Source organism: Pan paniscus, chromosome 10, assembly GCF_029289425.2.
Source record: "Pan paniscus chromosome 10, NHGRI_mPanPan1-v2.0_pri, whole genome shotgun sequence".
NCBI lineage: Eukaryota > Metazoa > Chordata > Mammalia > Primates > Hominidae > Pan > Pan paniscus.
Window position 1 is genome coordinate 8,131,327 of NC_073259.2, and position 13,238 is coordinate 8,144,564.

General features: G+C 47.8%; 1 protein-coding gene across 12 annotated transcripts in view; it reads left to right on the forward strand.

The window, feature by feature from the left end:
• Nucleotides 1-13,238, forward strand: part of CACNA1C (calcium voltage-gated channel subunit alpha1 C) — a 651,888-nt gene that overhangs the window by 536,766 nt on the left and 101,884 nt on the right. For 10 of the 12 annotated variants that reach the window (XM_055095249.2, XM_055095251.2, XM_063593287.1 and 7 more), the window contains exons 19-21: nucleotides 6,665-6,797; nucleotides 9,326-9,455; nucleotides 10,889-10,948. In XM_055095249.2, the coding sequence (XP_054951224.1) occupies nucleotides 6,665-6,797; nucleotides 9,326-9,455; nucleotides 10,889-10,948 (323 nt within the window). Of the gene's footprint in view, nucleotides 1-6,664; nucleotides 6,798-9,325; nucleotides 9,456-10,681; nucleotides 10,742-10,888; nucleotides 10,949-13,238 lie in introns of all 12 variants that reach the window. The other 2 variants (XM_063593291.1, XM_063593289.1) reach the window with 2 other exon arrangements.

The window sequence follows — 13,238 nt, forward strand, 5'->3', positions numbered from 1 at the left end:
GACTTAGGATTGCAGATATTATCGCCAGTTTCAAGCTTGAAGTCAATAACATGCTATCAAGGGACTGTTGATTTTACTGACATTTCCTTGTTCCTGTAGGTTAGGCTATATTTGGGTTGTTCACCAAGTTAGGTGGCTGAGAACCTCCTACATTTATGAGCAAAGCTCAGTTTCCCTTTTTGCTTTCCCTCCGCTGGTTCTCTGCTTAGAACACTCACAGGCATCCTTGGGAACCAGACTCCCTGTGGTCACACCATCCTCACTCCCCTCCTCCTGCAAGGGAATAGGATGTGGTTTCCTGGAGCTTGGATAGAAAGAACAGGAAGGGCGTTTTCATATGCCCGACATTAAGCCTTTGAAGTTCTTAAAACCCCTTCTAGGGTGAAACCGTTAGGGAATTTCAACGACGTACTAGAATTATTGAACAAATGCAATGGGAGGATCTTGCCTTGATCCTGGAGCAACAAATACACTTTAAAATGACGTTTTAGAGGGAATTGGGGGAAATTGAATATGGACTGGGAACTAAATGATTGAAAGTACTTTTGTTAATCTTGTTGGTATAATATTTTGTAGTTCTGTTTTTAAACTGCTGCAGTGCTTATGGCCAGAGTCTAAATGTTTACGAGTTGCTTTGCTTTTAAAATATTCCAACAAAAAAAAATGGGGACAGAGAAGATAAATGGAACAAGATTAGCAAAATGTCCAAAGTTGTTGAAGCTGGTTATATATATGAGGTTTAGTATGTGAGACTGTACTCTTGTGTAAATCTTTAAGGTTTAAAATGAAAGCCGGTAATAAAACAAATTCCTTAGAGCCCTGAGAAGAGCCCTCCCATGGGGCCAGCCTCCAGGATGGGCCTCCCTGCACACACAACAGGGCAGATCTAGCATGAGGGTCTTTTCACACAGGCAACCAGCTGCAGCCAGGCCTGTACGGCAGATACACCTCTTGCATCTTCAACAAAAATATCAAATTCTATTATTCTAAATCTATACTCTTGGCTTTTCTTTTCTTTGTTGCTCTAATGAAATCAAAGAGAAGAATGTTAAAAAAAAAAAAAAAAAAAAAAAAAAAGGGCTAATGAGGATTTTGTCACCAGTTCGGCCATCCTAGAAATGCCTCTCACGTAGCTACCCGGTGGCTCTGAGGACTGGGGGATGCTTACGCTTTCCAGCTGAAAAGCTCTTCCCACCCTCTGCTGAGGCCTCAGGATTCTTGAGATTTTTGAGTGTACGGCCCGCTCCCCGTCATTTCTGTTGGTTAGATGTGTCTCTTTACTTTCGTGTTGAGACCTCTGGTCCATACCCTGAGGCTGCCCTGACTGCCCCACCACGTACACCAGCCACCACTCCGGCCTTTGAAGCCAGCCCCAAGCATGCCCATTTGTGCACTATCCCTGGTCTCCAGGTCCTCATCCAGGAGGCCCAAAGGGCAACATGCTCTTAAAGCTGGTGGCCCCACACATCACCCTGCCCCCAAAGGCTAAGTCAGCTTGTGCTTCCCAGCTCTTCCTGCCTTCCCATTTCCTCCCCTCCCTGCCTCCACAGTCAGCTCCTGGATCCTTTAGTGCCAGGTGCAGCAGAAGTTCCCAGAGACTCCTCCGAAGATCACGTGGCCTGTTGTCTCTGTTCTGGTCAATCTCTGGTTCCTTCCTGCTTCTTGTTCTCCCGAACCACGAATGGCAAAGAGCCTGATCTACCATTGTGCTCCCAACCGCTGCCCCTTCCAGGCCACTGGCCCCTGCCATGCCTGGTTCATGCAGGTGCCCCTTAGCAGGCAGCACTGGTGAGCATCCCTCCTGCTCTGCCTTCAGCCAGACCACTAGGGAGAAAGGGCCGGTGTCAGGGAGCACACTGCCATGCTCTCCTGCTCCCTCCCTCTCTCTCTCTTGCCTTGTCTCCTAGGCTTGCCCCCTGCCCTCTCCCTCTCTCCTGGGCTGTCCAGATTGCACCCAAAATGATGTATCAGAGTGGCCAAGTGGGAGCTGGACTCCAGAGTGCACTCTGCTGGCTGCAGCTTCAATTGCCCTCGCATGACCACAAATACTCAGAGGAGGGGCCTGTTTCTAATTCAACAAGGGGCCATCGAGGCCAGCCATGGCCCTAGAATCCTTCCCTCTCTGTTTCATCTGAAAAGCTCGCCAGCTGCTTTCAACCTCCCAGATCGGTATACCCGAATTATAGAGAAAAACCCAACTCACTGAAAAGGAAAGTATTGTGCCCAGATGAGTGGAAGCTAATTCTACTTTTGTTTAATTTATTAATTTATTTGAGTGAGCATGCAGATGTTTGCAAGAGCCACTAAGGACTTAAAGTTAACAGGTACACACTAAAAAAAAAGGAGTGCCACCAGACACTGAGTAGTCAGCACCGCCTGTGCTGGGGGAGGCTTTCATTGCTGCAGAGGGTTCAAGGACAAGGAGAGCCATGAGGTGGTGGAGTCTGGGGGCTTCATGCAGAAGAGTGGTCTTGACTGAGCTTTGAATCAGGGAGTTGGAGAGGCTGAAGGAGTTTTTTCAGGATCGTACAATCATCAGAGATGCTGAGAGTTGGGAGGAACCTTGTAGATATTCATGAACTACTCATGAAGCATTTCATGTGTGCCAGGCATTGTGCTAGGTACCAGGGACATGGGGGTCCTTGTGGTGGGCAAACAGGGAAGACCCCCACCCTCCTGGAGCTGACATATCAGTGGGGAGACAGGCAGCAGACAAACCAACCAAAAAGGTGACATCACATGATGTGAAGATAGTAAAATCAAGGATTGTGTTAGGGGATACTCAGGGGTCAGGCTGCTTTGACTGTGTGGTCAGCAAAGGCTTCTCTGAGGACACAGCATTTGACTGGAACCTGAAGGATTCAAAAGAACTAGACATGGAATCGGAGCGAAGAGCTCTCTAGGTGGAGACCCTGAGTGCAGAATCTCTTACGGGGATGCACTTGGCTGTGGGGACTCCAAAGAGGGCCAGTGTGCCTGCAGCAGAGAGAACCAAGGGATAGTGCCCTGAGGCGAGAGGCCGGGGCAGGGCAGGAGGGCAGGGCAGAAGGTGCAGGGCCATGCGGGAGGGTCTGATCCAGTGCCCTAGAGGGCCACCAGAACGTCTGAGCAGAGGAGGCCCTGACCTGATGTCCGACTCACCCTTTCAGAGATTCCCTCTGAGTGGTGTGGATAAAGAGCAGTGGTGTTCGAGAGCAGAACGGGGGCAGGGAGGATACTTGCGCAGTATCCAGGCAGAGAGGATGGCAGCTTGGACAGGGGATGGTGCTGGAGATGCAGAGAAGTGGTCAGGCTTGGGGTACATTTTGCAGGTAGGACCAGCTGGATTCACTCATAGCTTAGATGTTGGAGAGAGGGAAAGAGGAATGTAGGGTGACTCTGAGGTTTTCTAATTGAGCCAGCGAAGAGAAAATCCCCAATGCAGAAACTGTATCCACCACCTGTGCTCCTTGTGCCCCAAGGCACTGCTCCGGGTGTCTGGCCCTTACCAACCAGGCACTCCCTTCAGCTGGTAGCAGACTCTTGCGCCCTGCTAGAAACTAAGCTCCTTGAGGACAAGAACCATGGCTTTGTCTTCTCAGCCTTGGGCTCAATACTCTGTAGGCACTAGATCTTACAAATGTCTTTACTTTATGTGGCCAAGAGCAAAATCACAGAAGTGAGGATGAGCATCAGATGGAGAGGGGCAAGGGTTGCCAAGGACCAAGGGTGGGGCTTTGAGTGCTACCCTGGTTTTACTTTGGAATCCTCTGACCTGCCTTCTGAAATGCAGCAGCAACTCCAGCGTGCAGCAGCACCTCACTTCCGATGCTTTTTCCAAACCTCCAAGAACAAAAATTAGAAAAGAAAGATCCCTAATGTATTCTACTGGCATTTGGGAGTAGGAGGCTAGGTGGTTCAGTTGCCAACCCCAAAATGAGCCTTGCCTGACTTTCCCTGATCTGTCAGCATCCCTCCTCATCCATAATACCTGCTAAGCATCACATGCTGTCAAAGTTGTGTTCCTTTACAAATCTGAGTTTGTCCTTCAGAAATCGTTTCCTCTTAAGCACTGTGCCTGAGGTTCAGCTGCTGTGTGTCTGAATGGACCAGCTAACTTGCTTCTCCCCAGGAATGGAGCTCAGCATAGAGCTTCATAAACAGGGGGGAGCTCGTGCAGATGTAAGAGCCTGCACCGTTTTCCATTAGGAAGTTCGAATGGCACAAAGCTATAGTAAATATGGGTTTCTGTAAACACAAATGATTAAAATAAGCATAAAATTACCTGTTTTCAAATTATCACAAAGAAGAAAGTGTTGGGTCATTTCGAGCAAAGCTGAAAAGAATGCAAACACCTAGGCAGGAATTAAAATCCTTCCCAATTAAATTTCACTTGAAATACCATGATTTAGGCCAATTCTGGTTTTACTTATTCGACTTTAAGTAGAAGACTTTTCTTTTACATACCAAGGGTTGGGTGTCACAAGAACTCCAACTCTTGTCCTGTAGACAGTTTTTCATCTTGGGCCTCTCTTCTGCTGAAAAAATATTAATTGTCTTGCTGGCCAGCTCTAATTACCCTAGGGAAAGAATCTGATTGATGCCTGTATGGTACTGGCCCTCCAAAAAAGCCTTGGGTCCCTAAATGCTTGAATGCTTTTTGCTTGATAAAGAATTGCTTTCTCTGCCAGGCATTTTTTTTTCTTTGCAGTACCTGGCTTTGTTTGAACCAGAAGAGGGAGAACATGCAGAGGCACAGCTGTGTCCATGAGACGAGCATCCCATAACTATCTTTCTCCAGCCAGACTAGTATCCCCTTCACCTTCATCTTATACAGAGTCCCCTTCCTTCTGAAGGGTGTGGAAGTTCAATCATCATCAAGAAATAAGGGCTTCTAGTGCCAGGCAAAGCTTTTCTTTCCAGGGTTTTCAGCACATAGGGAGAAGGGACAGACATTTAAAATCAGTCATCAAGGTACTGGAGGCAGAGGTTCTGCTGGGATTCACGGAAAGGTCATTCCCTGGAGCGTGAGTACTCAGGAAAGTTGGATGGAGGATGCTATCTGGATTGGGGGTCCTTGTGTGCTCTGCAGAGAGGGAGATGAAGAGCAGCTCAAACAGAGAGAGAGAGAGCATGAGGAAGGACGGAGCACACAGTGAGCTTGTCAGCTCACTAGGGCTGCCATAACCAGTGACCACACACTGGGCAGCTTAAACAGCAGAAATGCATCCTTTTACAGTTCTAGAGGCTGGAAGTCCAAAATCAAGGGGTCCGCAGGGCCAAGCGCCTTCTGAAAGGCTCTTGGGAAGAATCCTCACTTGCCTCTCCTAACTTCTTGTGGTTGTCGGCAGTCCTTGGCTTGTAGATGCATCCCTCCAATCTCTGCCTCTGTCTTCACATGGCCTTCTTCCCTAAGTGTGTTTTTGTGTCTCTGTGCCTGTCTTGATGAGGATAACAGTCATTACATTTAGGGCCCATCCTAGCCCAGAATAACTTCTTCATAACCAATTACATCTGCAAAGGCCATATTTCCAAATAAGGTCACATTGCAAAGTTCTAGGTAGGCATGAGTTTGCGGGGGAAACTGTTCAACCCACTGTAGTGAAGTGCTCAGAAAATAGTTTCGTGTGAGTGGACAGTTTGTTAGGGAATAATAGGTGGTAAGGACCTGACTGAGAAAGATGTTGAGCATTAATTTACAGGCTTCGAGTCTGTCCCATAGGTAGAGGTTGTAATAAAAGCAGCAAACACTTACTTACAGAGCGGCTGCTATGTGCCAGGCACCGTTCTGAGGTATAGAGGTACTGTTATTATTATTCCACCTTAGATGGAGAAACTGAGGCACAGAGAGACTCAATAAAATGCCCACAGCTAGAAAGAAACAGAGCCAGGATTCTGGTCCAGGCGATTGGCTGGAGAGTCTGCTCTTCACTCCCATGTTGTTACTTTCCCCTCTGAGCATCTTCAACACATTTGACCAGCCCAGGATGAGCAGTGCTTCCCGCCATGAGCATTGTGCTGGCAAGCGCAGGAATAAGCTGTCTGACTTTGGTCCACATTAAATGTGGCCACTGGCCGGGAGAATGAAGGCGCTTCTTTAATTGGTGTCGGTGTCTAAACCTTTGCATGAAGGGCCTGTTGTGGTCAGTAGTATTGCCCTGTTATCTCGACAGCACATGAATTTTTTTTTTTTTTTTAGTTGCAGAAATTGGGAAAGTGTTGGTTTCTAATTCCTGGAACTTCCAAGAGTGGGGTTATTTGCAAGGGATTCCACAAGCCAACTCAGCCATACCCTTTCCCCAACCTGCGGCCTAGATAGATGAGTAACACCTGGCAGTGCCCTGTCCTACCTGGTCACCTTTTTTCATACCTTACAACTAGGATGACCAACGACCCCAGTTTGCCCAGAACTAGGGGGTTTCCTGGGATGTGGGAATTTTAGTTTTAAAACCAGGACAAGTTGGTCGCCCTACTTACAATCCCCCTTATTGTGCACTGCCAGATATGACTTCTCCAACAGAGATGAGCTGCAGCAGCACCCACAGGGAGACAGCAGAATGTCTGTCTTGGTTGGTACCCTACATTTTCAGAGCCATAATCATGTCTGCCAGTAGGAAGGTCTCTGAAAGTGGTAAAATAAGTGGGAGTGCTGGAGTTATTTAGAATGGTGCTGTTCTTCTTACAGGAGAAGAGGATGAGGAGGAGCCAGAGATGCCTGTCGGCCCTCGCCCACGACCACTCTCTGAGCTTCACCTTAAGGAAAAGGCAGTGCCCATGCCAGAAGCCAGCGCGTTTTTCATCTTCAGCTCTAACAACAGGTGTGCAGCAATGGTGGGGAAGGTGGGGTCCTGCTCTCTCTAGTACCAGCCTGGCAGTTGCCTGTATTTTACCTGAACCTCTGGATGGAGACTGAGACTCTCCCAGCTCCTTGAAAATTGTATAAACAGACACTCATTTAGGGAAGAGTCCTGGATTTTGAATCAGAAGACTTGTGTTTATTTTTCTCTCCACTTTTTGAAATGTTTAAACTCTTTTTCTATTCTTTGGGTGATTACCCTTGATAATTTACTAATTCCATTTAACTTAACAAAATGTGATGTTAAACAATATCAAGAACCTCCTCCTGTATAATAGAGTGACCTTAGACTATTTTAACTCACTCATCTGCTCCTTACTTACATGGAATCGTCATTAGTATTTTAGTCCAACTTTTATTTTTAATCCAACAAGTTAGTGAGTCTTACTGTTATATAGATACTGTGTGTTTGGATATATGTACACCTTACCATTTTATTTGTTCACCATTTTTTTACTCATTTCAGTCCATCCTTTAGCTAGCATTTTCTTTCTTCCTAAAGTACATTCTTTAGAGGCTCCTTTAGTTCTGTAATGGCGAATTCAATGGGCCTCTACTTACCTATAACTGTTTTCACTTCTTGCTCTTGAAAGATAGTTTTGCTGTGTACACCATTTTAGACAGACAGTTTTTGTCCTGCAGCACAAGAAAGGTGTTATTCCACTGTAAAGTCAGCTGTCATTCCAACTATGGTTTCTTTGTGAGTAACCTAATGTTTATTTGTAGCTGCTTTTCACATATTCTGTTGCCTTTGTGGTTGTACAGATTTACTACCATGTGTCAAGGTGTGGATTTCTTTCCATTTGTCTTGCCTAGAATACATTCTGCTTCCTAAGCCTATGGATTTAGATTTTTATTCAGTTATTGAAAAAGTACAGCCATAATGTTTAAATATTGCTTCTTTTTAATTCTATATTTCTTCCTTCTGACACTCCAATTGGACATCTGTTAGACATTTTCATTCTGTCCTCCCTGTTTCTTAGAGGGTCTTACATATCTTTCATCTCCTTGTCTTTCTGTATTCTGGGAGATTTCTTCAACTGTATCTTCCGGTTTCTTAATTCTATTTTCAACTTAATCTATATTACTGTTTAAACCAATTTTTAATCTTGACCATTATATGTTTTTGTTTCAGTCAGTTCCATTTGTTGCTTGATTTTCCAGATCCATCTCTAAATCTAGTAGTTTCTATCGATTCCTCATCTTTGTGATTTAGTCCTTTATTTCATTAAATATTTCAAATATAGTTGTTTTATAGTCTATATCTAATATTTCCAATACCTCCAGTCTTTGGAATCTAAATCACTTATCCAGTGTTTCTTCAGATTTCCCATCTTAGTGGCTTGTCCTTTTGTGCATCTGATGATCTTTGATTGTGACCCCAACACTTCCTCTTCATTTGTGAGAGTCCTGAAGACCTAAAGTAGGTCTGGGGAGACTTTCTTCCAGATGCCCCTTGGAGGCGTTGGCTTGGCCTAAAATTCCCAGGCTTTCCTGCCCCACCTCAAGACTGGCTTAACCTGCAATCTCTTGACAGTACTGCTGTTATTGGCTTCCATCCTCAAGCAATTCTGCCCTCCTGGCTGGCTCTCTCTCCATACGTAGCCTCAGCTCAATGGAGGTTGGTGGGAGGGGTTGTTGGTTTGAAGCAGATGATTCTTACAGCCATCTCCTAACTCTTATAAACCAGAATTGTCTCAGAGAGTTTGGCCCTTCGAGGGTTTGGTGGTTCTGCAGCAGGAGGGCTTCTCAGAGCATTTAGTCAACCATAATGCCAGGAGCAGAAGTCTGAAGGCCTGGGTTGAAGCCCTGACTCCCCCACACTAAGGCTGTGTTTCTGGGCAAGCCTCTCCTACTTGGGTTTCAGTGTTCTTACCTGTGAAATGAAGATGATGACACCCATCCCTTCCTTCCTACATTGTTGTCAGGATGAGATGGTGTACAAGACACTTTGGCATTTAGGAACCTAGCATTTTTGGTGCTACCACTGAGTGCCTAGAAGCTCAGTTGGGTAATTGTGCTGGGGCATGGATGTGAATTGCACATTTAAAGCTATTACACAGGAGCAGATCACCTACAGAGAGCCGGTTTGGCCGGCCTCTCAGCATACCCAGCTCCGGGTAGTCCTATTGTTCCTTATGCATAAGCATAGAGTAGATCTCATAAAGTGATTTCTTTTCAATGATAGGGAAAATAAGTCCCCAAACAAAAGCCAGTTATGAATGTCAGAGCAGGATTTGGGAATTCAGAGATTCTCAAAGGTCTCAGATGTAACCTTCTAAAATATCAAAGATGATATGTGCACCATGGGGGTGAGCAGTTGTCATTACCAAGCAGCAGTAAGACTTCAGAATGAAGAGGTCACTTCAGGCCAACAAGCACCTGTTGCCAGCTGCTGGGGATAGCTGAGGAGAGGGGCTCCCAAGAGCCGACTGGTGCTTCCCCTTGTCTGCCTTGACTTGTCTCTCCTCCTGTCCCCCTCCCGTACAGGTTTCGCCTCCAGTGCCACCGCATTGTCAATGACACGATCTTCACCAACCTGATCCTCTTCTTCATTCTGCTCAGCAGCATTTCCCTGGCTGCTGAGGACCCGGTCCAGCACACCTCCTTCAGGAACCATGTATGCATCGCCTGTGTCTCCTGCACTCCTTCCCCCTGGGGCTGTGCCGGGCCCACAGCTTCTGTTGCTGACATCATTGTTCAATCAGGAGCCCAATTCTAGGTGTCGTAATTAGATCCACAACTAACATTTCATTAAGAGAGTAGGGCTTTGATAGAAAACCACCCTAGGACCACAAGCAAATAAGAGAGCATGTACCCAAATGCTCAGGCTGGTTTGATAATTGGCAAAGATCAGGACTTTCATTGCCTGTGGATGTTCCCCAGGAAGCTCTAGTTCCCTGCAAACTTAGTAAAATGTGGCCACTGACTACATGCCCTCCTTTGCTCCCAGCATACTCTGACCAGAAGGGGAGCATTGGCAAATAGGTGCCAATGATATGGCTGACCTTACCTAAAAGAGAGTCTTGGTACCTTTGGTAGAGTAGAACCAAATGTGAGGACCCACCCAAGGCTCTGGTGAACAATATTAAAGGCCAGTTTAAGAATTGCTCTATCTCAAAACCTCAAAACTTTGTCAAGTCCCAACCAAGTGGGCATGAAGACAGCCCGCTGATCTAAAGCCATACCCATGCCAAACCACTCTGCGCTCCTGGGGCCTGCTTGGTCCAGGGCTGTCTTACCGAGGTTAGCAGGTGTTGGCCCCATCCCTGATCCGTCACCTGAAATATAAGAAGTATGCAGTCCTGGAGCCGGTCCTCAGCCTGTGCAGACCTCACCTGAAGGATGCACCTCCCTTGCCCCAGAGGACATAACCCAGGAATAGATGTCCACCACCACAGGAAGCTGGCCAGCTCAGTCCCACCAACGTGAGCGAAGCATTTTGAATCTCCCTGCAAAAAGACAAACCCCATTCTCTGTCCTTTTGACAAGCATCTCAGTGGTCCGATTTGGGTTTGTAAGTAAATTGGATTAATGGGAAAAGCATCCAACCAGATGCTGCTCAGATCCAGTACCAGCTGAGGCATGCCCTGGAAGCTCACCTCACTTATCTGGGGGCTTCAAGGGAAGCCGCTGTGCTGCCTGAGGCTAGCCCCGCCTCAGGATGGCTGTGTGTGTGCCGCTTGCCCCCCATGTCCATCTGTGTCCCTGTGCAAAGGCTTAAGTGCCAGGCATCTCATTTTGAAGTGTGGCCCCTTTTCTGGTGAACATCCACTGACCTCTCTTCCTGTCCTGCTTTTCTCCCTTCCCCATCCCATCCCCACCCTGTTCCTTTTTGTTTTGCAGATTCTGTTTTATTTTGATATTGTTTTTACCACCATTTTCACCATTGAAATTGCTCTGAAGGTAAAGCCCCCATCCCCTTCTGCTCCTCCTGTCCCCCTTGTGCCAGCACCAGGTCTCTGCCGCTGTCTGTCGCTAACACACATGCTCCTTCCTGTTGGTGTGGGGTTCACTCTCAGAGCCACTAATCCAATTATGCTTATTTTTCAGATCCTAGGCAATGCAGACTATGTCTTCACTAGTATCTTTACATTAGAAATTATCCTTAAGGTAATGCAACCTGGGCAATGCATCCTCTGTCGCTTTCTTTGTCTATCTCTGCTCTGTCTGGCTGGATCTTTTGTCTTTTCTGTTTCTTTCACTCTCTCTTTTTTTTACTCCCAAGCCTGAAATTGGAAAAATGAGTGCCCCTCACTTTGTGTGATGCACTTTGCCCAGACTTAGAAGCCAGGGGCAGCCTACCCCACCACAGCTCCTCCCTCCAGCCACCCCTAAGCAGTCCGTGGCCTGGAAGGGACACGTGTTGGCTGTGCCAACATTAAGGCTGCCATTTCACTGGTTTGGGCTGCAGCCGTCAGCAGCGCCAGACATACATGCCCACGTGCACCAGCTCCGGTTAATTGATACCTGAGCCCACGTAGGACTCTCCTTCCCTCCTCCTGCTTCATACACTCTGAAAGTGGGAAACCTCCTGGGGCGTGAAAGAATCACTTGAGCTACTCTCTTTGGATGCCCATCCTTAGCACCTTCCTCAGTACTTGCAGCAGACATTGGGTCTAAGCTGGGGTTGGGGCCATGTCACAGTGATCACAGGCCTACTGTGAGATGTGGAGCTGGTCTCCCAGATGAGGGCTTTTAGCAGGCCATTACAGACTACTGCCGACCCCTCAGTCACCTGCTGCAAAGCTTTGTCACAGTGCCCCTTGCCCTGAGCGTGGGGGAGGGAGAATTGTGCTGGAGAGCTGAGTACAGCAGGATGAGAGCAGGTGCCGCAAGGAACCTGAGCACCCAGCCCCCAGCCCCCAGCCCTTGCCTGCTGCTGGCCCAGCTCAGTTCTGCTAAGGGAACTGCTGCAACATTGCTACCCTCAGAACAGGCAGAGCCCACCTCAGGGCAACACTGGGATGAGAGAGAGAGTATTCCTCCATTTTTCGGGTATATTTCTGAGTCTCTAAACCAATGCATGGCAAGCCAGTTCATCTGAGAGTCAGGGTGTGAGTTCCATGACCTCAGGGAACGTGTGCTCCTCTCTGAGCAAGGGGGTAGATTCTACCCTTTCCCCAAACAGAAGGACTAAGGCTCTGAAGCCCACGCTTCAGCTTTAGCTTCTTCCTGGGAGACTAGCCTGGGATTCCCCCTCCCAAGGAGTCCAGGCTCCCTTGTCATCCTATCGCTGTGGCCAATGCAAGCTGAAGTCCACACCTAACTGATGCCACTGCCAGCTGCCGGCCTCTCCTTCCCTGATGAGACTCCCTCATCATGGCCCAGCCTGTTGATGGACAGGACAGTTCAGACACATCCAGATACAAATTGAATGGGGCAGTTTTTATGTGCCTTCCCCTGTGTCCTTGTCCCCAGGACACTCAGGTGCCCCCAGCTGCCATCCCTGGTTCCTGCTAACCAAGTATGTGGCTCAGATTTTTCTATTCGGCTCGTGGAGAGTAGATCTGACCAGGCCCTGGTTCCTGGAGGTCGGGAGAGGGAACCGAAAGTTGCATGGCTGCACTAAGATGCACCGCAGCAAAACCTGTTTTCCATGGTGAGCTGCTTTGCTTCCCGGACTTCAGATGCAGGGAGGCACACAGACCCCAGAGTTCTTTCCCAGGACAAGAGACGCTCTGAGGCCCAATTCTCAGTGCCCTTCTACAGAGCTGCCCTTGTGGATTTCAATGGTGCTATTTCTCCTTCGGGATTGCCATACAAGCTGAAGTGAAAGGTCTCTTTGCAAGCATTGTCATGGCAAGGTCCTTCCATCCCGTCCCTCTTCTACTTTCTTCTATGCTCAGCATGCTTCTGAATAGAAACGCCGATGCCGGAACACTCCCCTGTACCTCCTTCCCACTGGGTCCCTCTTCCCGGCCTAAGGCCCGGTGTCATGTCATGGCACAGATGACCGTGGCTGTCCAAGGGGGACATTTAGCACAAGGAACAGTGGAAGGGCCTGGAGATGTTTGGCCTTAAAAAGGAAAGGCTTGTAGGCTCACAACGGTTGGCCTGAGTCATACAACGGACCGTCACATAGAAGAGGAAGAAGGCAGAATCAAGACCAATGAGTAGAAATCACAAAAAAAGACAGGTTTCATAGCTAGAAGAGCTGCCTGGAGAGGCAGGGATGGCCCGTGGTTGAACAGAGAGCTTTCCTACCCTTCCAGGCAGAGCTGGCGAGCCACGTCCCATTCCTTTCCTTCCTCAGGATGGAAACACCCCAGCAAGGGCCCCTTCCCAAGTAATGGTGTAGAATTAGGAAAGCAGGACCGAGGTGGCTGGCAATCAGAAAAAAGGGTCAAAGAGGAACAATTAGCACTGGGTACCTGAGTCTGGCTTTTCCTGATGCCCTGAA